The sequence below is a fragment of the Pan paniscus genome, chromosome 1 (genome assembly GCF_029289425.2).
Source record: "Pan paniscus chromosome 1, NHGRI_mPanPan1-v2.0_pri, whole genome shotgun sequence".
In the NCBI taxonomy this organism is placed as follows: domain Eukaryota; kingdom Metazoa; phylum Chordata; class Mammalia; order Primates; family Hominidae; genus Pan; species Pan paniscus.
Window position 1 is genome coordinate 148,749,509 of NC_073249.2, and position 26,772 is coordinate 148,776,280.

Below are 26,772 nucleotides of genomic sequence, written 5' to 3' on the forward strand. Positions count from 1 at the left end.
ATAGGTTGACATTTCTTCTACTTATCGACTTACACTATTGTTCGGAAACTACTCCCACAATACTTGTTGAATGAAGGAACAAAGGATAAAGTGTCACCCTGGGTAAACCTCCATCTTATAATAGAAACAGCTTATGACTATTTTATATTAACAATATTATGGCAGTGCTTATCTATGCATCTTTACTGAATCACGGCAAATAATTTGGGGATTTTAAATAGAACTTAGAGGTTATACCTTCTATAAAATATGTTAAGAAAAAATATACCAAAGATATGTTAAAACCATAAAGGCCTGAACAATCACATGTGTTATCCTTATCATTTATTTAAACAATATTAAAGAGTCTAAAATTATTAAAACTCTAACTCTATTTATGATGAAAATAGTCATCAGTTTTTTCATGAAAAAGTTCTTATTTTAAGGAGTCATATTTTAAATATATGGTGGGAGGTGCCTGTAATCCCAGCTGCTCGGGAGGCTGAGGCAGGAGAACTGCTTGAACCCTGGAGGCGGAGGTTGCAGTGAGCCAAGAAGGCACCACTGCACTCCAGCCTGGGCAACAAGAGTGAAACTCCATCTCAAAAAAAAAAAAAAAAAAAACTATATCTATATATCTATATCTATATATAGATATATAGATATAATAGCTTTACAAATAATTCATTTTGATCAACATATGACTAAATCTGTACATCTATCAATATAAATATAGTAAACAATACATTTTAGAATGGTTCCAAAATATAATTTACACTTTCATATATTAAGAGACCTCAGATTTCAATCTCAAAAGTTTTTAAAGTTTAAGTAATGATTTTCATCAAAAAAAGAAAAACCTTTTTTTCCCACAAAAATAGAATGTTTTATCTGCATATAGTCAATACTATTGCATGGCACAAACAGTTCAAAACATTAAATATTGACTCAAAATTACCTTTAAGAAGTTTTTTCAAATTTCTCCTTTCTGTTACTGCTTGAAAAATATCTATGGTTATACTTAAGTCTTATGAAGACTGTATCCAACTGAATTAAAGATGTCACATTCAATTTTCACACTCCTAGCAGATAATAACCATGAGTCATTTCTTAGAACTAGGTTTTCAGGTAATAGGGTAGGGACAGGCTGTACCATTTTGTACACTTCACAATTTTAGAAATATTTTATCACCATGACATGTGTAAGAACTTGTAATTACTTTATCTCCTTCAATCTGTGTCAAGAAGATAATAAATGTGCATTTTATACAGGGCACTAATACTTGGAACTGTGAGTTGAATAGCATCTCTTGTGTCTCTATTCACTAATAGCTTGGGTAAAACACTTAACTGTCCTTCTAACCTAGTATCTCCACCAGAGTAATGGCAATGTTATTGGTATCCATATATATTTAGATGTATCACAGAGCAAAAGGGCCATTATATGATCAATCTTTTACATCTTTGCTTGATAACTGTACTCTTTTTAGAAGAACCATTACGTTGAAAACTCCATTTTGCTACTATGTTAGACAGGCAATAATTGAAGGAGACCAGGGAGTCTCTAGAAGTGATGAAGGTCTAGCAATAAATAACATGGGACTGGCCCGGTGCAGTGGCTCATGCTTGTAATCCCTTTGGGAGGCCAAGGCGGGAAGACTTCTTGAGCCCAAGAGTTTGAAACCAGCCTGGGCAACATGGCAAAACCCCATCTCTACAAAAGTACAAAAATTAGCTGGACATGGTGGTGCACGTCTATAGTCCCAGCTCTTGAGAGGCTGAGGTGGGAGGATCACATGAGCCTGGGTAGGTCAAGGCTGCAGTGAGCCATGATCAAACCCCTGCACTCCCACCTGGGCAACAGAGTGAGACCCTGTCAATAATAAACAAATAAATAACATGGGACTAAATAAAGTTTTACTTGGAATATGTGTATTTGCTAAAGTTACAAGGGAAAATATTGCAAATTATACACCATTTGAAAAATTATCTCTCTTTAGTTAATTTTCAGTCACAATATTGGATGTAGCAGCTCCAAATAGAGGTTACCTGATTATTGCTTTTATAATTGAATTCTTAAAGAGTTTACATCATAATTATATAATTGTATTTTTGAAACATCACAGAAACCCAACATGTACCTATTTGTAATCATCAGAGTATATACATCTGATTAGGACTCAGCTATGTTCAAGGCCTCATCGAGCCCAACATAAAATTATCATTTGCATTTTCTGCTACAATCAAAGAAAACACATTGTGTGCTATTAGTGGCCATTGCAAGAAGGAAGATGCTGTTTTCAATAACAGGAAATCAAGAACAAACAAAATAATCATCTTCCATTTAAAAAAAAAGCCTACAGAAAAGTGAAAAGGACAGGGTCCTAAAAACATCTAGTGATGCCAATAAAATGGAATGTTTTTTAAAAAGTGATTTGTCTCACTGAAGCTGCAGAAGGGTATCCCACACTTATATATTATGTGACTGCACTAAAAACAGACCCTTTTTGTGCACTGAGCATTACAAAAAGGCAGAAAGCTCACAAATAGATGCAATTTTAGGTATGGGAATAAAATGACATAAAGAAACTGACCTTGTTATCAGTTTAGCTGTAGAGGTGAAAGATAAGGATATTTCAAGGAAAAACCTATTACAGGTAGTATATAGAGTACTTGGGCCCAGTTGAAGCCCAGGTAATGTGATGATAGTAATGATAATGGTCCACTGAATGCTAACAGACAAGTATATATAGTTACAGCTGTACATGGATATCACAACCTTACACACAAATTCTAGAAAGATCATTGTGAAAATGACATTCCATAAATCACACGGAATCAGCACCAAGTGTGTCTTTATGCATGCCCAAAAAGGAAGGAGAAACTGACAACCATCAATAATGAACAATGACTTATTTCAAATCTAATATCTAGTGCTGATAAATTTATTTTGTTGTTGTTGTTTAAACTAGAATGTTTCTATGGGCCTCCTAAGTCATCTTATGCCTAAAAATAACAGCTCTTTTTTTGTGTCTTTCAGAGAGAGGTAATATTAAGAATTAATAGGTATTTCAGAACCTCCAAAACGAACTCACTAAACAAGTACCAACAAGTTACAACCTGAGCTGGATTTTATTTTCAAATGATAAGCAACAGCAATAAGGCAGTCCATATTCTATAAGCTACTTTTGTTACACATTAATGACTAAAACAGCTTCTGTGTAGATTTCAAATTAATCGGACAAAGAATATCAGCTTTATGGCATTAAACTCATTTGAAAAAGGAGTGGATGGCAATAAAACTAAAGTTTTACCAGAAAACAAGAGTTATCTAAGCAATAATCCAGCAAGAAAAGAGAACTACTTCTGATTTCCTAGAATACATCTCTAACAGGTTATTATTTCTGATTACCATGGCAGCACACAGCATTTTCCATCTAACACTTTACAAAGATGCTTGGTCACGCCATGCTCTGCTGTATTAAATGATCTTTGTTGAAACCATTCATTTCCATTTCTCTTACACCTACGAAATGTCAAATAAGAGTGATAAGACAGTCATTTACTCTCAATTTTCTCTATAATGTAAGGTTTAGAGGAGTGTATTAGAACTCTAAAATAATAGACTAATATATTTTCTCAATTCTCCCTTCCTCCTTTCTTTCCACTGGAAGGAAATCTATTTCTGATAGCATCTCTTCTAAAGTTTAGGGAACTAAAAAGTGCTGCTGTTTAACCAAAAAAAAAAAAAAGGTTCTAAAGCATAGTTATTTTGAGTAAATATCTTTCCAAAAACTCTACAAAAAAATATAAAATCTTCCCTGGAGTGCTTATAAAAGGTAACATAAAAGTGGCTATGAGTGAAAAAAAGGAATAATGTTTTAAGGACTGAAAAAAAAAATCAAATGCAAGTAGTTCTACCCTACCCATCTCTTTTTTACCCTTCTTTTACACATGCAGAGACACACACACAGAGCACAGATTTCAACCACAAGTTTTAAGAGCATGTATAAAGAAGCATACAAGAAAATCAATCAATCTTTGTTTTACAAAGAGAGAAAGTTGGCCATAGAAATCAACATGCCACAGGAATCTTCCTTCCCTTACTCAGAGGATCAAAAAAAAAAACAATGCTTCTAGACCAATAAGGGGCATAATTCACCTTTCATTTCCTGAACATATCCTGTTCAAACTAGGATAACACAGTGAAGATACTATGAGGTAAATCATACTGCAATCCTAGTTTACATTAAGATTTTGAAAAAAAAAACTACAAAGCTATTGAAATCATCTATTTATATGTGAAAAACAAAGCATGGGTATTAATGGAGAAGAAAATCATCTGTCGAGAAATACTCCTTAAAACTTACTTTTAAAAACCTTTTAAATGAATATTACAATTGATCCTTATTTAGGTCATTTCTCTTAAGCATACCACATTAGCAATGTTAAAAAGTGCCCAGAAATCAAAATTACCAAAATTATATTTCAAAGAATATATTCCATACACATGAAATTAAACCAGAGTTAGTAAAGGTGTCCAAAAACAGATCTTATAGGACTTTTAAAAAAAGAGAAAAAAAAGAACGATGGGTTGTTTCTTCAGAGATGGAGTGTACACATCATAATCCTCTTCGTTTGGCATCACCAATGACTCCCCAAACATCAAAGACAAATTCGTCTGGGAACGCAAAGTCTCCAAGAGTTTCGTCAAGTGCCACAGCAAATTCATCTGGATTTACTTTGTCCTTTCCAGCTTCAAACATTGTGGTGGCTATCAAAAATAATATTAAAAAATTAACAATAAATGAAATAGCATCAAAGGACTGAGAAAAATGGCAACAGGAAAATTACTTGCTAAAAGTAACATGCATAAATATATTTCAAATTAAATGCAAAATTAAATGCAAATTAAAAGAGTAAGATACCCTCTCTCACACACACACATCAAGGTGGCAAAGATACTTTTCAACAATGTGTCCACTGAACCCAGGTTTGCAGCTGCCACCCTTGCCCCCTACCCAACCTTGGAGCCCATCAGTTGGGAACCTCTGGCATTCCCATGGGTAGAACAAGATCCCCTGAAAGAAACCCTGTGGCTGTGACTAACCCTAGCAGGAAACTTAAAGAACACCCCTTCCCCAACCTCCTAATAGTCACTACTCTCCCTCCCTCCTCCACCAGTCCCCCACTGCCAACTGAGATGGAGTCCAGTCCTCCCTGCCCAAAGACAAAAAGACAAAGGATGACAGCTTGCACTGGAGCAGTCAAGCTGGGGAGAAGCAGAGGAAGACATCTGTCTACCTGTGGAATCAAGGTACCTTTTCTGAGCCCCTCTCCAGTTTGGGATAGAACATGAAAGTGGCGGCCTTGTTCAGTTTTTCTACTAAGTTGCCTGGGTTCCATATTCTATGTCTTGGAACCAGCATCTTCAGGAGTACTTAGGACTTGCCCCAGCTGTCTGGGAGCCCAAGAGGCTCGGTGGATTTCCACTCAGCACCCTAGAAGCACCAGCAACCAGAAAGAGATGGTGTATATGTGATGTGGGACTTGGGTGAAAAACCTCCATGTGAAAGGGAAACGCCAAAGCCCCAGGGAAAAGCTCCAGCATCTCCTTTCCTTCCAGGTTAAGGATGAACTAATCCAAGTTTGTATGACTTCTCTGAACGAGCCACAAGGTCTAGAGAGATAAAAGCTATGCCTCTTCCCATCAGTTCAGTCCTAACACAAGGCAGGCTAGGAAGAAAAGGGAGAGATGTGGCCTACAGAAGAGCACCAGGATCAGAGCAGAAGTAGGGTGGGGGTGCAGTGAACTAGTAGAGGGATCAAACCTCTAGTAAGGTAAGGAGGGCTTCTATATGGCCAGGCAGCCTGGCATGGGGTGGGAGAGTACAGATGTGGTGAGGATGGCATGGGAATGGGGAGGGAGGACAGCAGCCACGGTGATAAGAGATTAGTTACACATATGGAGAAGGATCACATACATACACACACACATACATACACACACACACACACACACATACATACACACATACACAGACACATACATACAGAACAACAGGAATCAAGTTTGTCACTGCCGGAAAAGGATAAATAGGGAAAGGGAGAAAATAAGAATGAACCCTATGGAATTAGAATTGTAGATATCACTGGAAATATATATATATCTCCAATTGAGGTGTTATAAAAATACAGACATAAATGCATACATGCATGTGTATACACATTCCTCAGTCCTGGAAGCATGACATCCCAACTACAATGAGTACACAAAACACCGAAATCTTGGTTCTTAAATACCATTCTCCATTAGAAAGACTAAGACTTCCTCAGAAAAATGGCAGATTCCAGGGCTAGAGCAGGCAAAGTGCAATATGAACCAAGACTATCTTGTACCAGAAAGTAAGAAAGTGTCACAAAATGATGGGAACATGTGAAAAGGATATAGATGTCAGAGTGCAAGAGTTCACACTGACCAAATGAGGGATAATTTAAATATCCAAATAAGTAATGATGGTAATATATTATAACTCCAGTGAATAAAACAGGAAGCCATGAATCCATAATACACACATACATACACACACACACACACACACACACAATTTTTTTTTCCTTGTGTAACCAATGTTTATCTTTAAAACTAAACCCTAGTGGCAGTGTAATCTAAAGAACCCTTGGTTCTCACTACACTACACTACATTAATGCTGTACCCTCACAAATCTGACCACTCAAAATGCTATCTTCGCTGCTTTCTGCCTTTGCCCAGGATAACCTCCTCCTAGCCACCAGCACCACCATCAAAATCCTTCTCTCCTTCAAGGCTCTCTCCTCCATGAAATCCTTTGTCCACAGCTGGAAGAGATATCCCCATTCTCTAAACCCTTCTGCCAGTGTTTTTCATGCTTAAATGCACAAACAAATCACCTAGGATCTTGGCAAAATGGAGATTTTGGTTCAGTACTTCTGCAGCCCTGAGATTCTGCATTTTCAACTCCCAGGTGATGCTGGTCCTCAGGCAACACTTTCAATAAAAAGGTCTTAGACTGCAAATTCAACATTGCTCTGCACTGACATTTATTTTTCTGTGTATTTTTTCTCTCCTACTAAAAGAATAAACTCCCAACAGATCTTGAGTAGCTTACTCAGTCTTTTATGCCCATAGTAACTAATTCAGTGTCTCATGCATAATAAATGCTAGTGAATGGGCGGTGCAAGAGGAGGGTGTGTAATTACACTTACATACTTTTTGCACAGGCACAGTTAGCATGCACTGGGGAAAGTGAAGTCCAGAACTCTGGTCTCATAGCCAGGATGTAAAAGAAGAGTAGCCAGAATGTTAAGGTGAAGTATTGCTGAAGTAGAACTCCAGTTCAGAATTTTGCTTACTCTACCATTTTAACTCTTTCTCATAGGCTTTACAGGTAGCATTTATTAAGACAACTACCTAAAGATTATAATGACATATGGGTAACACATGTTAAGAAAGCTAGCTGAGGAAGAAATAAGATGCATACAGATAAAAGACATAAGAAAATGTACGGACCATTCAGAAACAGAAACTAACAGTATAGATGACACTCTTAAATGCTGGGGGAGACAATGACAAGGATGCAGATGTTCACTGATGGACACTGAATCAATTTCTCTCTCTACACACACACACACACACACGCACACACACACACACACACCCTTGGCTATAAGAGGGAAAAAGAAACAACTTGGTACATGATTTTTTTTTTATACCTCAGGAAGCTCAGCAGCATTGTCTAGTGCACTAAGCCCGGCAACTCCATGTTGTAGATCTCACCTGCACTGACTTGCAATGTCTGCTTTGGGTTTCTAGTCACAAAAATGAAAGAAAATGCTGCTTCAAGATGCCCATAGTCTAACCTCACAGTCCAAAATGCATAATCTCGCTCATGCACTCATTCTGGCACAGCAGAAAAGTGAAGAAAAACCCCCACACTCAGTACTGCCCAGAGCTGCTGATACAGTCTAGTTATACAGCTCTACATGTTCTCCCTCTATTACCACTGCCATTACAACTACTAATAGTAATCATCATTAGTGATCATCACTAAGAATGATAATACCTACACCCATTATTATTTATGATGTGACAGGACTTTATACAGATTATTTAATTTGATTCCTTGGCAACCCTATAAGATTATTTTTATTATGCCCCTTTTATAGATGTGAAAATTAGGATTCTAAGTTTAATAATTTGCCCAAGGGCCAAAGCTCCAAACTAATAAAATTAGGACTCATGCTCCCTGTGAATTCACTACTTTTGTGACTCTCAGCAGACATTTATCAAGTACTTACTCTTGGAGAGGTACTGTGGTAAGACTGGGATTAAAACTGAGCAAGATATGGTATCTGCCTTCAAAAAATACCTGATCTTGTAGAAACAACAAAAAATGCCAATTACACAGCTACATAATTGTGCTGGAAATACTGCATGTAATACAGTGCTCTATACATCTTTTAAAAACCAGTAATTTGCTATATGAATTCAAAAATGGAGCATGCAGCTAAATATGTTATATATTTTTCCTAATACATAAAGTACAAACATCGCTTTTTTATTTTATTTCTCATCCTCAGCTGGGTTTGGTGAACATAGCTTTTAAGACATCTTTACAGGATAAGTAAATGGTAAAATTCATCCTTTTTGATAAAATATTATAGCTCTGATTTAAGAGAAAAGCAAAAGAAAATTTAGCAAAATAAAACACTTTTTATAAAGGTACAGCATATTAACATAAGATAGCCACTAAGATTATTTTCATCTGTTGATTATAATAAAATTACAATATACTGCAATAATAAACCTGAATGCAATCTGGCAAAAAATATTCCATTAGAAGAGTAGAATTTTCTTTGGGAGGCCGAGGCGGGTGGATCACGAGATCAGGAGATCGAGACCATCCTGGCTAACACGGTGAAACCCCATCTCTACTAAAAATACAAAAAATTAGCTGGTCGTGGTGACAAGCGCCTGTGGTCCCAGCTACTCGGGAGGCTGAGGCAGGAGAATGGCGTGAACCCAGGAGGCGGAGCTTGCAGTGAGCCGAGATCGCGCCACACTGCACTCCAGCCTGGGCGACAGAGCAAGACTCCGTCTCAAAAAAAAAAAAAAAAAAAGTAGAATTTTCTTACAGTATAATGTTTAGAAACACATGAGAAAAAAAGAAAAAAATAGATTTAAAAAATAGTAAATGTTTAACCTGTAATCCCTGCTACTTGGGAGGGTGATGTAGGGAGACTGCTTGAGTCCAGGATTTTGAGATCAGCCTGGGCAACATAGTGAGACCCCATCTCAAAAAGAATTTTCTTAACTGTAAAGAGAATTTTTTTTTACCACATATAGCAGCTAAGTGCTGACCTCTAGTGGCCATTTTTATCACTGCCACTGGACTACATTTACATTATTATTAATGACAAACTTGTTTTGGTGATACAGATCAACATATAATTTCCATTAACTTTTTAAACACTTAAACAGAACTTTTAAATATAAAATATTTACGGTTAAAAATCTTTACGGTTAAAAATCTTGGTATCAAAGTTTCAGAATTAAATCTTAGTTTTTAACTTCTTAGGTAACTTTGGGCAAGTTATCAAACTTCTCTGAATTTCAGTTTTCAAATCTATAAAATGGCAAATAGCAGGGTTTAAAGATTAGTCATCATTATTGTTAGTTTAATCATAAAATATGCAACTACATCTCATTCTATGGAAGGTCTTCAGGCCTTACTTTTCCTAAGACTTTTTATAAATATCAATGCTTTTCAAACAATTCACAAGTCAAACATCAAAAATGCAGTCAATGTAGAATGATTTTTAATGAAAAGTTCTAAAACTTCATTGGCTTTATCTGAAAAGGATGACTTTCTATAGTGTTCATTGTTTTGAATTCACTATAAAAAGAAAGTGATCTGGCCCGGCATGGTAGCTCATGCCTGTAATCCTAGCACTTTGGGAGGCCAAGGCAGGTGGATCACAAGGTCAGGAGTTCGGGACCAGCCTGGTCAACATGGTGAAACCCCATCTCTACTAAAAATACAAAAAATTAGCTGGCAATGGTGGCGGGTGCCTATAATCCCAGCTACTCAGGAGGCTGAGGCAGGAGAATTGCTTGAACCCGAGAGGCGGGGGTTGCAGTGAGCGAGATTGTGCCACTGCACTCCAGCCTGGGTGACAGAGCAAGACTCTGTCTGAAAAAAAAAAAAAAAGTGATCCTAGGAAGAAAGGAAGAAATGTAATTCTCACTATTAAAACACCATTACTGCATACTTTTTCAAGAGCTATAACAGACTTCATATCTGCTCCAAAAGCAAAGTAGTAAAATTTTTAAAAAGAAAAAAAAAAAGAAAAGATTTTATAGAATAAATGACTTTGAAACAATCATTCAAATCTTCTTTCCACACATCTCAGGATCTCAATAAATTTGAAACCCTAAAATTCTGAAGTTGCTTGGATGATCTCCAAACTCCTAAATTGGTATCATCAGAAAACATTATAGTTCTATACACAACTTACACAGTTTCTTTAAACATTCAAGAAGAAACTTGTATGACACAACTTTCCACTGAGTTAGGTCAAGACCATGTGAGGTCTTATAGGACTCAGCATCTTTTAGAACGCTTACTTTTTTTCATGGATAACATCCCAAGGTGACCCATGTTGACACTGGATGGTAGAAAAGTTCACAACTTAACTTTACAATCAAATGAAGCACTTTCATCTTCAGGATTACTCTCTACAAAAATTCATTTAAATTATTTTCCATTTTCAAATAATAAACACCTCTTAATCTTTTTTTGAGGATAGTGTTTTAAGTCACGTTGTTGCCATATTACTTTTTAAATTTTTAAGATACATACTTACGTTAACAAATACAGAAAAATGTGATGTCAGTGTAATTTGCATTAAGAATTAACATTTCTGAAAGCTAAGAAATACTGAGAATATTTATACAAGTAAATATATTTGTCTGTTAAATCAGTATCACACTTGTGATTTATATTTCATGCTAATCAGATCTGAATAATGAAAGAAATTCCTAATTTAACAATGGCTTACATTCTTCAAATAATTACTTTCCTTACACTTTACCTCTCTAGGTAACTGATTACATTGCTAATCATGTGTAATGATAATGGCTTTTCATGTCAATTAGAGGAATTTGTTACAGATAACTAATTCACCTTACAAATAAATTTCTGGTTAATTTACGAAGAATTTGTAAGGAATGTTTAGTGCCCTGAATTTCCTTTTTTTAAGCTGCATTTTCTTTTTTCTTTTTTTATTTATTTATTTATTTATTTATTTATTTATTTATTTTTAGAGACAGGGTCTAACTCTATTGTCCAGTCTAAAGTGCAGTGGCGCCATCCTAGCTCACTGCAGCTTCAAACTCTTGGACTCAAGCGATCCTCCTGCCTCAGACTCTCAAGTGGCTAGGACTTCAGGTGCATGCCACCATGCCTGGCTAATTTTTTTGTTTTGTTTTGTTTTTGTTTTTTTAGTAGAGACAGGTCTCATCTCACTATGTTGCCCAGGCTGGTCTCTTTTAGGGTTAGGGTTAGGGTTAGGGTTAGGGTTAGGGTTAGGGTTAGGGTTAGGGCCTCAAGCCAAATATATATGCCTGTAAGCAATACTACATCATATCTCTTTTACTGTATGTGAGCATAAATACATCTATGCATATGTGTGTATGTATATGTAAAAATTCATGTACACATATATACATTTGCTTCCCTCCTATATGGAAAAATACCACTAAAGAATGGCCCACAGTCTAGACTGTTGTACGAATAAACATTTCTATTCTAAATTTGATTTATGTACACGTTGATGCCTCTATTTATATGTTACATATTTCCTTATATGTCTAAAAGTATTCATGTTTATGTGTATGTTTGTCTTTATTCCTAGTTAGATCTTTTCCTAGGCCCTGTGTCTGTGATTCACTCCAGACCATAGCATGGATTCTATTGTTCCTTGAGATCTGCAATTTCAAAACAGGAGACTGAGGCTGGGCTTAGCGGCTCAATGCCTGTAATTCCAACACTTTGGGAGGCCGAGGCAAGAGGATGGCTTGAGCCCAGGAGTTCAGGACCAGCTTAGGTAACACAAGTAGACCCCATCTCTACAAAAATTAAAATTAAAAAAATTAGCCAGGCAAAAGGATTGGAAAGAGAAGTTCTCAGACATTGGTTTTCAGCTTTAACTTCTTGTCTGCACAGAGGATAAAAGCATCCACAGGAAAATTTTGTATTTTTCTCCAAGGAGCAAGGAACAAACTACCAATGTTTTTAAGTTGCAGACAGCATCTGTATATCCAGTACAGAAATTTTATTTTAAAAGTTCACTCAGGGCTGGCAATGATGGCTCACACCTGTAATCTCTCCCTGCACTTTGACAGACGAGACAGGAGGATCACTTGAGCCTGAGCAACATAGCAAGACCCCAACTCTACCAAAAAAAATTTGTTAAAGTAAAATAAAATAAATAGCCAGGTATGGAGGCACACACCTGTGGTCCTAGCTACGTGGGAGGCTGAGGTAGGGGAAGTGCTTGGGCCCAGGAGATCAAGGCTGCAGTGAGCTATGATTGTGCCACTGCACTCCAGCCTGGGTGACAGAGTGAGATCCTGTCTCAAAAATTAGAAGATAAATAAAAGTTCACACAGGCAAGAAAGAAAATAAGAATAGATTGTTAAATAAAATTTATAGGAGGTGATTGGTTTGGACTGAGCTCCTGTACTAGGCCTAACAGACCAAACCAAAATGGAGTTACTCATGCTGAAGTTCCACTCACTAAGCCAAACTAAGTTGTTTATCTGACCTTCCACGAAATCAGGAGAAAGACAGGTAATAGCCAAATCCCCAAATGGGCCAGTTTTAGCTGGCATGATAAGGAAATTCCCTCTGTTTTCACCTTTACGAAGAAAGTAACCTTGCAACAGGAACCCACTTTTTGTTATGTTTCTGATTTCTTCAGCCATTTTCTGACTCTAAAGTCAACCTCCTCTGCTCAGCTCATCAGAGCACTCATTTTGAGGTGTTGCCTGATACTAGAGTTGCAAATAAAAGCCAGTTGAGATTTTTAAGGTAAATTTGTTTTGTCTTTTGGTAATTCTATAAGGAAAATGGAATATGAGTGGAAGTAGAAAAGGATAAACGAGCTTCAAATACTCTACCTGGTAGCAGATAAACAAAATAGTCAAGTTCTCACCTTTAAAAAATGTAGAAAGTACCTGATTCAAATGCATACCTGTGGATGCATGCAGACATAAACCCCCACACTGGAGTGTACATTTACTCTCTTTTCTCTACCCAGCATGCAACTGCCCTACTTAGTGGAACATTTATCTTGCTTCTGCATGGAAAGGGTCAGGCCTTTTTCACACTCTTGACCCTTGTATTTCAGGGTCACTGTCAGTTCCAGAGCGTTCGACCCAGACCTACCATCCTCTTGGCCTCAGTGACTGGCTCACTTGAGCCAATCAGACCAACCAGCAACAATATTGGGCATTTTGTTTGAATGATTTGGAAGAGGTCCTCCCTCTTTCTCATTGTGCTTGATGCCACGAGGATGCAGAGGGTGGAGCAATAGCAGTCATTTTGGCCCCATGAGGGAGAGACTGAAGCTGCCAGGGGATACCACAGGGGCCTGAAATGAAGCCAAGACTGAGAGAAGAGAAATCATATCCTGATGACAGCATGAGAACTTGGGATCCAGCCATTCTTGAAGCCAAGGTCTAGCGCTAGACTTTTCAATTATAAGAACCAATAAGTTTCTCCTTTTTTTTTTTCCTTAAGCCAGCTGGAATTAGGGTTTTTTGTTTGGTTTTTGTTTTAGTCATTTGCAACTGGTAGAATCTTAACTGATAAACAAGACCCTGACAGCCTAATGATGACATAAGAAATACGCAGAAATTCAACTGCTCAACTGCCCTTCTCAGTCATATGCCAAGTGTGTCCCCTTTCTTCATATTTCTAATTCCTTGTTCATAGGGCTTCAGTAACCCTGTTAAAGGGTGCAATTCAATCAATGCACTTCTGATATATCAAATAATAATGCCTTTTATATGTATCATCTACAAAATTCATTTTATGTATATTTTTTAAATCCAAACAAACAACACTAAAGGAGATAGTAGTCACAGTTTAATGACTAAGAACTAACTAAAATGTTTTAAAGTTTACTTGGCACTAAGACCTCATAGCTAGAAAGCGGTAAGGAACAGGTATTCATTATTCTTATCTTTATGTCTGTTATTCTTTTCATCATACCACAAATATTTTTATCTTCAAAAGTATAATTGGCTGTATGTACAAACAAGACATAAACATTAAGCAGATTAAGAGATATAAGACTTTTTTAAATAGTATAATCTTACCTAAATCAATATCTCGAATTCCCATGTACAACTCAAGAACATCATCAATCTTTTCAATTGCCTTTGCTTTGGTTTCAGAAGGCTTTATCAAAAAAAGAGAGAAATAAGATATTATACAACAAAATCTCTTGATTGTCAGGGCATACACAAGAGAAAGCCTGATGTGGAGCCGGTTCATAATTGTGTATTTCAGCTAATTTTAATGGAAATAGATCTAGAATGTGCTCTGTAACTAAATACAAATCAATACAGTAAATACTTATTTCTAGTGTCAGCACTAAGTGTTACTGATTCAAAAAAGAAAAGCCAGGAACACAATCCCCAAGTAGCTAACAATCTAGAAGAGGAAACAGATGTGAAAATAAATAACATGTAACAGTTTTTAAAGGATATAAAAGGCACAGAAGCATCACAGGGGAGGAAGCAAATTTATATCTCTAACGGTCATGGAAGACTTTAGAAAGAAGGTGACTTGGCTGAGCACAGTGGCTCACACCTGTAATCCCAGCACTTTGGAAGGCCACGGTGGGAGAGTTGCTTCAGCCTAGGAGTTCGAGACCAGCCCAGGAGACCAGCCCAGGCAACATGGTGAGACTCCATCTCTACAAAAAAAATTAATTAATTAATTAAAATAATTAGCTGGGTGTGGTAGCACATGCTTGTAATCCCAGACACTTGGGAGGCTGAAACAGGAGGATCACTTGAACCTGAGAGGTCTAGACAAGCCTGGGCAACATGGCAAGATTCTATCTCTACTAATTAATTAATTTAATTTAAAAGTAACCAGGTATGGTGGTATGCACCTTTAGTCCCAGCCACTCAGGAGGCTAAAGTGGGAAGATCACTTGAGCCCAGGATGACGAGGCTGTAGTGAGCCATAATTCTGCCACTGCCCTCCAGCCTGGCAACAGGACAAGACCCTGTCTCAGAGAAAAAGAAGGATGTCTTAAGAACTGTGGTGGGGTTTTTTTGTCTTGTTTTGTTTTGTTTGAGACAGAATCTCATTCTGTTGCCCAGGCTGAACTGCAGTGGTGTGATCTCAGCTCACTGCAACCTCTGCCTCCCAAGTAGCTGGGATTACAGGCGTGCGCCACCATGCCCAGCTAATTTTTTGTATTTTTTTAGTAGAGACGGGGTTTCACCATGTTGGCCAGGCTGGTCTCCAATTCCTGGACTCAAGTGATCCGCCCACCTCGGCCTCCTAAAGTGCTGGAATTACAGGCATGAGCCATCACGCCCAGCCAAGAACTGTGTTTTCAATGATGAAGAGGAGATAAGCAGGAGAGGACACTTCAAGTAGGATGCAATAGATAGGCAAAGTCTAAGTAAGGTCACAGAGTCATGTTAGAGGGATGCCAGAAGTCCCATGTAGCTGGAGAACACAGTGACAAATATGACTAGATCTTGAGGAGTCCTGTGTACCATGAAAAGGACTTTGGTCTTTATTGTGCAGGCCAGGGTCTCCAAACTTTTGATGGCTCATCCCAATAGTAAAACTTTTCTGAACAAATACCCTTATTGTGTATTTTTAACTTTATTGTATGTATTGCTTATCAATTACACATGTATTACCATATTAATATATTGTATAGATTATAAAAATACACCAAAAAAGGAAATTTTATAAGAATGAGATGATAAAATAATACTTTTTAAATCATTTTTGTGTTATGTATTAATGGTACCAAAACATTTTTGTTCTTCCCGAAATGATTACTAAACATTTCAGTAAAAATATTATTTTAACTTTTTGGTTTAATATTTGGTAAATTCTGCTCAGTTTATTTCAATACTTGGCTTTAAATGGCATCATAGCCGAAAACGGAATTGCCCAAAGATGTTAACTACTCAACTATACATGCAAATGTAGAATTCATTATTTAGATTATAAGAATTTCATGTTACTTTCAATACTGTTATAAATATATGTTGTTTTGTAGTCTCAAATTTTATTAAAATCATGCATTTTATAGCAAATAAAAATCTATTTCCTGGAAGATATTAATACAACTTTCTCATATTTTTATTTACAAGAACTAAACCTTAAAAACAATAACAGACAATATATTGCTCTTGCCTTCATTACAATGTATCTTGAATTGTCTGTATAAAGCAACAGGCTATGCAAACTAACAGGTATTAACCTTTATATCTATCCAGGCATGTTTTAAGTTACGGTGACAAGTGTCAGTATTCCTCATACCCAAATGGCCACCAATATTTTACCATTCTAATATTTCCTATTTGCTACGGAACAGATCTGGATCTATCACCTCTTCTCCATCCACATTCTGTTTGCCAGTGTTTAGTCCTCATCTTTTCTGATTTGCAGAGGTTTCCTATTTTGTCTCCCTGCCTTTGGTCTTCACCCTCTCAAATCCAAGCTGCTCAACAACCCATACCCTGGAACCAAGGGATTTTTCTAAAACACAAAACTGATTGTGTTACTCCCCTCATAATTCTTAAATGGCTCCCTCATTATCCACAAGGCCCTTCACATCCTAACCCCAGCCTATGCCTCTAGCCTCATCACCCCTACCTAACCAGTACTTCCAGCACCTCACACTCCAATCTCATGAACAGCTTACAGGTCCCCAAAACCCATTATTGTTCCATGCCTAGAACACTCTTCTTCCCCATTTTGAACTCACTCACTAATTTCTTCTGGAGAGAAACACTTCCTGACCTTTTTTTTTTTTTTTTTTTTTGAGATGGAGTCTCACTCTGTCACCCAGGCTGGAGTGCAATGGCATAATCTCGGCTCGCTGCAACCTCCGCCTCCTGGGCTCAAGTGATTCTCCTGCCTCAGCCTCCCAAGTAGCTGGAATTACAGGTGCCCACCACCATGCCCAGCTAATTTTTATGTTTTTAGTAGAGATGGGGTTTCATCACGTTGGCCAGGCTAGTCTCGAACTCCTGACCTCAGGTAACCCACCCACATCAGTCTTCCAAAGTTCTGGGATTACAGGTGCGAGCTACTGCACCCAGCCTTCTGACCTCCTTTCTTTCCCCAATCCCTGTCAATGGCTGATCAGCCCCTTCTTTGTGACACTGTGTATCCTGCACCTGCTTCCATTAACCCTATCCCACTGGGTTGTAATAGCTTCTTTTCATGCTTCTCTCCTTTTAGAAGAGAAACAGGGTTTTTATTCTTCTTTGTATCACCAGCACTTAGACTGTGCCTGTCTCAGCAAGCACATATTGAATAAAGTATGAGGTTATGCAAGTGGAGAATTGATATGGTTTGGCTCTGTGTGCCCACCCAAATCCCATCTTGAATTGCAATCCCCACGTGTCAAGGGAGGGACCTGGTGGGAGGTGATTGCATCATGAGGTGGTTTCCCCCATGCTGTTCTCGTGATAGTGAGGGAGTTCTCACAAGATCTGATGGTTTCAAAAGTGACAGTTTCTCCTGCACACTCACTCTCTCCTGCCACCATGTAAGACGTGCCTTGCTTCCCCTTCACCTTCTGCCATGACTGTAAGTTTCTTGAGGCCTCCCAGCCATGCGGAAATGTGAGTCAATTAAACCTCTTTACTTTATAAATTACCCAGTCTCAGGTATTCTTTACAGCAGTGTGAAAACGGACTAATACAGAGAATCTTACACCATTTTCAGAATTTGTGCTAGGTGATTAAAGGAGTGATTTGCTTTAAATCCCATAAATCCTTTAAATCCTTAAAGTGTTTGAAATTAGATTTTATGTCATTTGTATCAAATTTAATATTAGCACCAAACAGCTTTTTCCTTTCATTATGAGCTATTTTTAATTGCCCTATTTTACTAAACAGACTATGAAAATAGGAATAGATTTTTAGATGTTTATCTTTGAATGAATCTTTCCTACCTCCCCAGGTAGATCTTAAGCTGCTCTTTTTCCATTCAGGCACCTTTGCCACAGCAGGTGCTTAACAAAGAGTGACGAATGATTTAACCCTTAGAAGATGCTCCTCCTCCTGAAGGGACATGGCATTTTTCCTGCTGACCTGCTTCCTTTGTGAGCTGTTTAAAGGTCTGCTCATTTTTCCTCACAGCCTCCAGCAAAAGGCAGAGCTGACATTCTCCTGGCTCCTCACAGCCAGCAACTTCCCTCTGTTCTTCCCTTCTCTGATAAATTCCTTTCTTCCACTGAGATTTGCTTATTCATTCAATAAACATTTACTGGCCTTCAGCAATATACCAGGCAGTGTGCTGGGCCACAGAGGGAAAATAAAGGCTCCAAATGCCCAGAAGTCACTGCCCTGGGTTTCCTTCACATACCTCATCATATCTCCTTTTCAAAACACTTTTTGCTCTATCAGATCTCTTCATTGCCATTTGCCTCTGATCGGTCCTTTCATTCTCCCAGAACCCACGCATTTGACTCAGGATCTTCCTCTAGATCCCCCCAAAACTGACAACACCCTGGGTGACTCGACTTTCCTAAGGACAGCCTTGGCCTCATGTGTTCCTTAAGTGTCTGCTTCAACAAACCACCCCCATGACCAACCCTGGACCTTGTCACCCAACAAGTTCTGAGATCCCACTCTGTGAAACAGCCTCAAAACTGTTCACCTGTCTGTTTTTCCCTTCAAACACATAGGAACCCAGACAGCATTCACATACAGAGAGACCCTAGAAGGGCCCAGAGCCGTGCCCCTGCCCCCCGGAGCTCACAGGCATCAGTCACCTGCTCGACATCCCGTCTGCCCATGGGAGGGCTTTGACCCCCATGCCTTTGCTGCTGTTGTGGGCCTGCTGCTTGCCACTTGGAATCCTCACCATCGCCACCTCAACCTTGCAGTTTTCTTCCTCCACCTTTCTTGCCTCTAGTTGTCACTTCTCCTTCTGGTGTTTTTCACTCAAACACTGACCTATATATAGACAAAGTCATTCAAAGGGAAAAACCCTTGCTTTTCTCAAACTAAAAGGAATCGTTTATTAATTCATTAATGCACCAAAGATTTCCATTCCTTTGGTATATCAGGTCCTATTCTAGGTGCTGGGGATGCAGCAGTGAACAAGACATGTGAGCAAAGGAGCTAGACAGTAGACAAAATTAATCAAAGATATAGAGTCCTAGTGTGTTTAGTGCTGATATGGTTTGGCTGTGTCCCCACCCAAATCTCATCTTGAATTGTAGCTCACATAATCCCCACATGTTGTGGGAGGGACCTGGTGGGAGGTAACTGAATCATGGCGGCAGGTTTTTCCCATGCCGTTGTTCTCATGATAGTGAATAAGTCTCACAAGATCTGACGGTTTTATAAAGGGCAGTTCCCCTGTACATGCTTTCTTGCCTGCTGCCATGTAAGACGTGCCTTTGCTCCTCCTTCACCTTCCACCATGATTGTGAGGCCTCCCCAGCCATGTGGAACTGTGAGTCCGTTAAACCTTTTTCTTTATAAATTACCCAGTCTCAAGTATGCCTTTATTAGCAGTGTGAAAACAGACTAATACAATTGCTTTGACAAAAATTAAGGACATGGAAGAGTGGGCAGTGGGAGGGGTGGAGGGAGTTGCTGTTCATACAGGATGCTCGGGAAAGGCCTTTGAGATAGATAATGTGTGGGCAGAAACCTAATGATGGCAAGGGAGCAAGCTATGCAGATAAATGGGCAAAACATTCAGGCAGAGACAACAGCAGTACTGAGAGCCTGAGATGGGGATACACCTGGAGTGTTTGGGAACAGCAAGGAGACCAGCATGACTGAAGCAGAGGAAGCCACGGCAGAGGGATGGGAAATGAGAACAGAGAAGAAATACGGAGTTCGGTCATGTTGGTCATTCTGAGGACTTTAGGTTTTATTTTGAGTGTCATGGGAAGCCACTGGAGGGTTGTGAACAGAAAAGTGACATAATTTCTCTTGCATATTTTAAGGATCATTCTGAGGGTTGTGCTGAGCACAGGTGGAAAGAAGGCAAGGGTGAACACAGGTGGACTAAACAGAAGGTGATTGCAAAATCCAGGATAAGATGATGGTGCCTTGGGGCACAGTGGTGGGCAGGGGTGGTAAGAAGTCATTGGACTCCAGTATCTTATAGAGGTAGATCCACTAGGATCTGCTGATGGAAGCGATGTGGGACATGAACGAAAAGAGTCAAAGATGACTACAGGTGTTTTATGTGAGAAGAGGAGTTTACGAATATAATCATTCATTATCAATATCTTCTTTTGTTTACTCCTACAGGTGGCTCTGAAACATTTTCTTGGTTCTCAGAGAGCTTTGGTTGACTTAAGTTTTTGAGACAGTCTAGCTGTCTATAGAGTCTAGAAACGTCACCTACAGGTAACTGAGAATTTCTATAGATCACAATCTCTTCTCATGTCCTTAATTTCTATATTTCCTTTTTAAATACCTTCAGTAATTTCCAGATTGTTTAAATAGACAATGAATTAAAAGTCCAAGTTTTGGTTAGAATGAATGGAATTTTATCTAACTCAACATTTCTAAGCAGAACAGGAAGTAAATGAACATAACATACCATTTCTTCCACGGTGGCAGGACCTTTTGATCTCAGGCGAAGTGTTGCCCTTCCACAACCAATTTTTTCTCCTGATGACTTTCCAGCCTTTGACCTCGGCTCTATTTCTACAATACAATGAACAGGGAAACATGCATATACACAGAAAGCATCCCAACAGATTACTGTGAAGGCTAATGTAGTTTCTATCACAAAACTATATACAATTGTTATAGAAATTTGATAAAACATAGGCCTTCTTATAGAATTTCCCGAAGCAAAATAAATGTGCTTGTCATCCATTATTCTTATAAAAGAGTCTTTATGAGAGAGTTCTAACTCCAAGAAAAGGGAATATGTGAAATGTACAGATGGGAAAGACAAAGTTACAAGGAAGAAAAAACAGTAGGCTCTACAAAAAGAGTAAAGAGGAGTAAGTGGTTTCATCAAAGTCACAAAAAAAGGGAAAGAATCATGTCTTGAAAGAAGAGAGGTTTCTTCTCCCAATGGACCAACAGAAAAAGAAGAAACAAAAAAAAATTTAAAGGAAAAAAAAGAGAAAAGAGAGGGACAAGAGCACTATTATTTGAGGATCTACCCTCTGTGTGATGCTTTACATTAAAAAATCCCATTTAATACTCATACCAACCTATGAGACCGGTGATTGCCCTCATTTTACTGATAAGGGAACTGAAGGCAGTAAGAAATGGGGCTGGGATTCAAAACCAGGTCTTGCAGATACAGACCAGATTTCAAAGTTCATATGCTTTCCTGAACAACGCTCCAGCCCACACCTCTTGAAAGCACAAGGGATAAAATCAGAGTTGACATACTAACAGAAATAGGGTCCAAAAGAAAAAGAGCCTGAAAGCAGGTTCCAAGGAAGGAATTCCCTGCAGACAGCAAGGACAAGAGCAGGGAGCAAGAGTTCACAGGGAGCCACTACTTTCCTTATGCTTGTTTTTTCTGTTGTGTCTTATCCTGCATTTGCAACAAACTAAGCGTCACCACCAAATATGTTACCAAGCAGTAACATAAATGAGTGAAAGGGAAGGGCGAAGAAAGAGGATAATTGGAAGAAATGTGCCCTACGTAGGCCCCACTCCAATAACTTATTGTGCTGTGGGAATATAAGCCCTGCATAGCCAGATCATCCACTTTTTTTTTCTGCAATGAAACTGGAGACTCAGGCCAGAGCGATTACAGTAATCTCATGCCTGAATCTCAGCACTTTGAGAGACCAAAGCAGGCAGATCGCTTGAGCCCAAGAGTTCAAGACCAGCCTGGGCAACAGGGTGAAATTCCGTCTCTGCTAAAAATACAAAAATTAACCAGGCATGGTGGCACGCACCTGTAGTCTCAGCTACTCAGGAGGTTGAGGTGGGAGGATAGCTTGAGCTCAGGTGGTCAAGGCTGCAGTGAGCCATGACTGCAACACAGTGAGACCCTGTGAAAGAAAGAAAAGAAAAGAAAAGAGAGAGAGGGAAAGAAGGAAAGAAAGAGGATACTCAGAGTTTTGTGTACATCTCCGGATTTTTAAATTTTTTAAGTTTGGACAATTAAATCAAACTTTTAAAAACAACATATTGGCAAAAACAAAAGAGATCTATGGGTCAGATTCCAACCACAGGATACTAATTTATAACCTCTGCAAATACCGTGCGCTTCCTTGACTGAGGACTCCACATGGCAGCAGTTCAGGGGAAGAGGCAGGTGGGGAGGGGATGCTGCACTGAAGTAGGGGTCTCCAACCTCCAGGGCCGCAGACTGGTACCAGCCCATGGCCTGTTAGAAACTGGGCCACACAGCATTACCTTACAGCCTGAGCTCTGCCTCCCTTCAGTTCAGCAGTGGCATGAGATTCTCACAGAAAATGAACCCTACTGTGAATTGTGCATGTGAGGGATCTAGGTTGTACATTCCTTATGAATCTAACTAATGCCTGACAATCTGAGGTGGAACAGTTTTATCCCAAAACCATTCTCTCCTGCCTGCCCCATCTGTGGAAAAAAATTGTCTTCCATGAAACCAGTACCTGGTGCCAAAAAGGTTGGGGACCCCTGCACTAAAGAACCGGAGACAACTGAGCACTCCAGAGAGGCATCACAGGACAGGCTGGTGAGTACCAGTAGGCAGTGAGGTCTGTGCAAAGCTCTCATGACACAGACATGAAGTGGCCTGCATTCTTACTTAGAACCTAGGCAATATGTCTTCTTTTGAGAAGTGTCTGTTCATATCCTTTGCCCACTTTTTCATGAGGTTGTTTTTTTCTTGTAAATTTGTTTATTTGTAGATTCTGCATATTAGCCCTTTGTCAGATGAGCAGATTGCAAAAACTTTCTCACCATGAGATACCATCTCACACCAGTTAGAATGGCAATCATTAAAAAGTCAGGAAACAACAGGTGCTAGAGAGGATGTGGAGAAATAGGAACACTTTTACACTGTTGGTGGGACTGTAAACTAGTTCAATCATTGTGGAAGACAGTGTGGCGATTCCTCAAGGATCTAGAACTAGAAATACCATTTGACCCAGCCATCCCATTACTGGGTATATACCCAAAGGATTATAAATCATGCTGCTATAAAGACACATGTACACGTATGTTTACTGCAGCACTATTCACAATAGCAAAGACTTGGAACCAACCCAAATGTCCATCAATGATAGACTGGGTTAAGAAAATGTGGCACATATACACCATGGAATACTATGCAGCCATAAAAAATGATGAGTTCATGTCCTTTGTAGGGACATGGATGAAGCTGGAAACCATCATTCTCAGCAAACTAGCGTAAGGACAGAAAACCAAACACTGCATGTTCTCATTCATAGGTGGGAATTGAACAATGAGAACACTTGGACACAGGAAGGGGAACATCACATACCGGGGCCTGTTGTGGGGTGGGGGGAGGCGGGAGGGATAGCATTAGGAGATATACCTAATGTAAATGACGAGTTAATGGGTGCAGCACACCAACATGGCACATGTATACATATGTAACAAACCTGCACGTTGTGCACATGTACCCTAGAACTTAAAGTATAATAATAATTTTTAAAAAGAACCTAGGTGATATGGTTTGGCTCTGTGTTCCCACCCAAATCTCATCTTGAATGGTTATCCCCATAATCCCCACATGTGGAGGGAGAGGCCAGGTGGGAGGTGATTGGATCAGAGGGGTGGTTTCTCCCATGCTGTTCTCATGATAGTGAATCAGTTCTCATGAAATCTGATGGTTTTGTAAAGCAGTTTTCCCTGCTCTTGCATGCTCTCTTTCGTCTGTTGCCATATGAGACATGCCTGCTTTCCCTTCCGCCATGATTTTAAGTTTCCTGAGGCCTCCCCAGCCATGTGGAACTATGAATCAATTAAACCTCTTTTCTTTATAAATTACCCAGTCTCAGGTATGTCTTTATAGCAGTGTGAGAACAGACTAATAAACCAGGATAATTCCCATCTTCAGCCAAGTACTGTTTTGCTATTAGGAATCTATGCCAAAGTGATTAAGGAGTTTGCATATTAATTTTGCATATTAATTTTGACCTATATTCAGGAACAGAATCACCAAAACATAAAACATAAGTCTTCCTCTGAGAATACAATTATTAAAAATTAGCATGTAATTAGTACACTAGCCCCGCCTAACCAAAAACCTATAAATGGTGGCTGATGATTTGGGAAACATCCAAATGCTAATCCAGGTGACCCAACATTCACAGGAGACCAGAGCTGTATCAGCAAGCCTACAGTATTGGCCTTGCCAGTTACAGTATGTCCTGTGTGATGCACTCAGCATAGAGTTTCAAAAAGAGTATCCAAAGAAAAAGATTAAGTTGACCTGTCATCAGCATTGTCCAGGATTCCGTACTGCCTAGCAATGTAAGTATCCCCAGCCCAGAGTCATGTATATCCCTAAAGTGGTGAAGATAGCTTCGTCTTAATGGTAGTAACCTTAAGACATGCAACCTCCTTCCCCGACCCTACTGCAATTTCACCAAGCAACCTACTTGGTATAGTTTGTCTGCCCATATAAATTTCCTGCAGGGTGAAAAATGAACTTCTCATCTACCACATGTGCTTTGGTTTACCACTGATTACACATTTCTAATTGTAAAATAATATATTGCCAATCTGACTTTTCAAAAAGTGTCTCTTGTAAGTTTGGTGAGCATGATATAGCCCTGAAAAACTGAACAACTCTACATACATTGAAAAAAAAATAAAAATAAAAAGGTTTCTGGGACTTACAAAGCTAAGGACCCAGCCTCTGGAGTGTGGGGCTTCATAAAGGTTGTATCATCCCTGCCCAAGAAGTCAGCTGGCCTCTCTACATGACGTTTCTATCTTATCTTGCTCTTACCTGCAACACTGGTAGCCAGAAGGGAAAATGTATGTAGCATAGAAGACTTTTCATTAATAAATCTTTTTTGATAGAGCAGTTTTAGGTTCAGAGCAAAACTGAGCAGAAAGTACAGAAGGTTTCCATATGCTCCCTATCCCCACCACACAGGCACAGCCTCTCCCATTATCAACCTCCAACACCAGAGTAAGACTTTTGCTACAACTGATGAACCTACATTGACACATCATAATCACCCAATGTCCACAGTTTAGAGTTCACTCTTGGTGTTACACATTCTATGAATTTGAATAAATGTATATTATAATATATATCCACCATTGTAGTATTATACAAAATGGTGTTACTGCCCTAAAAATCCTCTGAGCTCCTCCTATACATCCCAGATTTTTTTTTTTTTTTTTATCATTATGTATTTGCCGAGCCATCTCAAAGCTAACCACTTGGTGGCACCAAAGCAAAAGTTAAATTTTAAATTCTGGCTTGAACCAGCCTCCAGAAAGGCGGTTTTCACCTCTAAGGAAACAGAAGCCGTGTTTGTCTATCAGCCTGTGATCCAGGTACATAAATCAATCTGTTTATACACAAAAACAAGCAGGATGGTCCTGTTCATCCACAGGGGAAAAAACAGGTTTTGTGTTTTTGAAATGTTTTGGAGACCACAAATATTTATAGCCTGGCCTACTTTTGGGGTGCTGGCCTGTCTAAGCACGTCTGGCCAACCAGGCCAAGCCCTAAATCAGTCACTTCACATTAACGGATCTGCACAAGGCTTCTCTTGGGGCTGAGCTATGACAGGGATGCAGTGGATACAGTAGGCACTGGTAACCAGCCTGCACCTGCAGCTAGCTAGCTGACTCACTAGATGCACCAGGGCTCCCAGTTGAGGGTACTGGCCGTCCGCCTGCCATACGTCACTTAGGGCACAGGAATGCACGGCTTGTGGGTGCCTAACCGCTCCCACAGTGGAGTTGCACATAGCCTAGAAGCAATCAGGTTTGTTCCCAGACCTTTTTGTGGCAATTGTATCTGTTACTCTAATTACGTGCTTTGATTTAAAAGTACATGAGCTGATGAAATGAGTGTAAAACAAGGAGTTATTAATGCTATGAAAACTAGGTTGATGGTTGACTGCCTTGGATAGACTCCATAAGAGTGAGTTGCAAAAAAAAAAAAAAAAAAAATAGGTGTGGGCAAGATGACTCTAGGAGATTAGAAAAAATATTTTTGGCTGGGTTCAGTGGCTCACGCCTGTAATCTCAACACATCAGCAGACCAAGGCGGGAGGATCACTTGACCTCAGAAGTTCAGGACCAGCCTGGGCAACAGAGCAAGACCTTGTCTCTATTAGAAATTTTAGGCTGGGTGCCGTGGCTCACGCCTCTAATCCCAGCGTTTTGAGAGGCCAAGGGTGGCGGATCACTTGAGCCCAGGAATTCGAGACCAGCCTAGGCAATATGGTGAAACCCCATCTCTACAAAAAAATACAAAAATTAGCCAGACAGGGTAGCATGCACCTGCAGTCCCAGCTACTCAGGAGGCTGAAGCAGGAGGACT

The 26,772-nt window shown here is 39.2% G+C and overlaps 1 protein-coding gene across 1 annotated transcript in view; it reads right to left on the minus strand.

The window, feature by feature from the left end:
* Positions 1–1,894: 1,894 nt before the first annotated feature.
* GIPC2 (GIPC PDZ domain containing family member 2) overlaps positions 1,895–26,772 on the minus strand; it is a 92,672-nt gene continuing 67,794 nt past the window's right edge. The window contains exons 4-6 of the mRNA XM_055116977.3: positions 20,872–20,978; positions 14,406–14,487; positions 1,895–4,753 (exon numbers count right to left, since the gene is read on the minus strand). Of these exons, the coding sequence (XP_054972952.1) occupies positions 4,602–4,753; positions 14,406–14,487; positions 20,872–20,978 (341 nt within the window). The 3' untranslated portion in view covers positions 1,895–4,601. The remainder of the gene's footprint in view (positions 4,754–14,405; positions 14,488–20,871; positions 20,979–26,772) is intronic.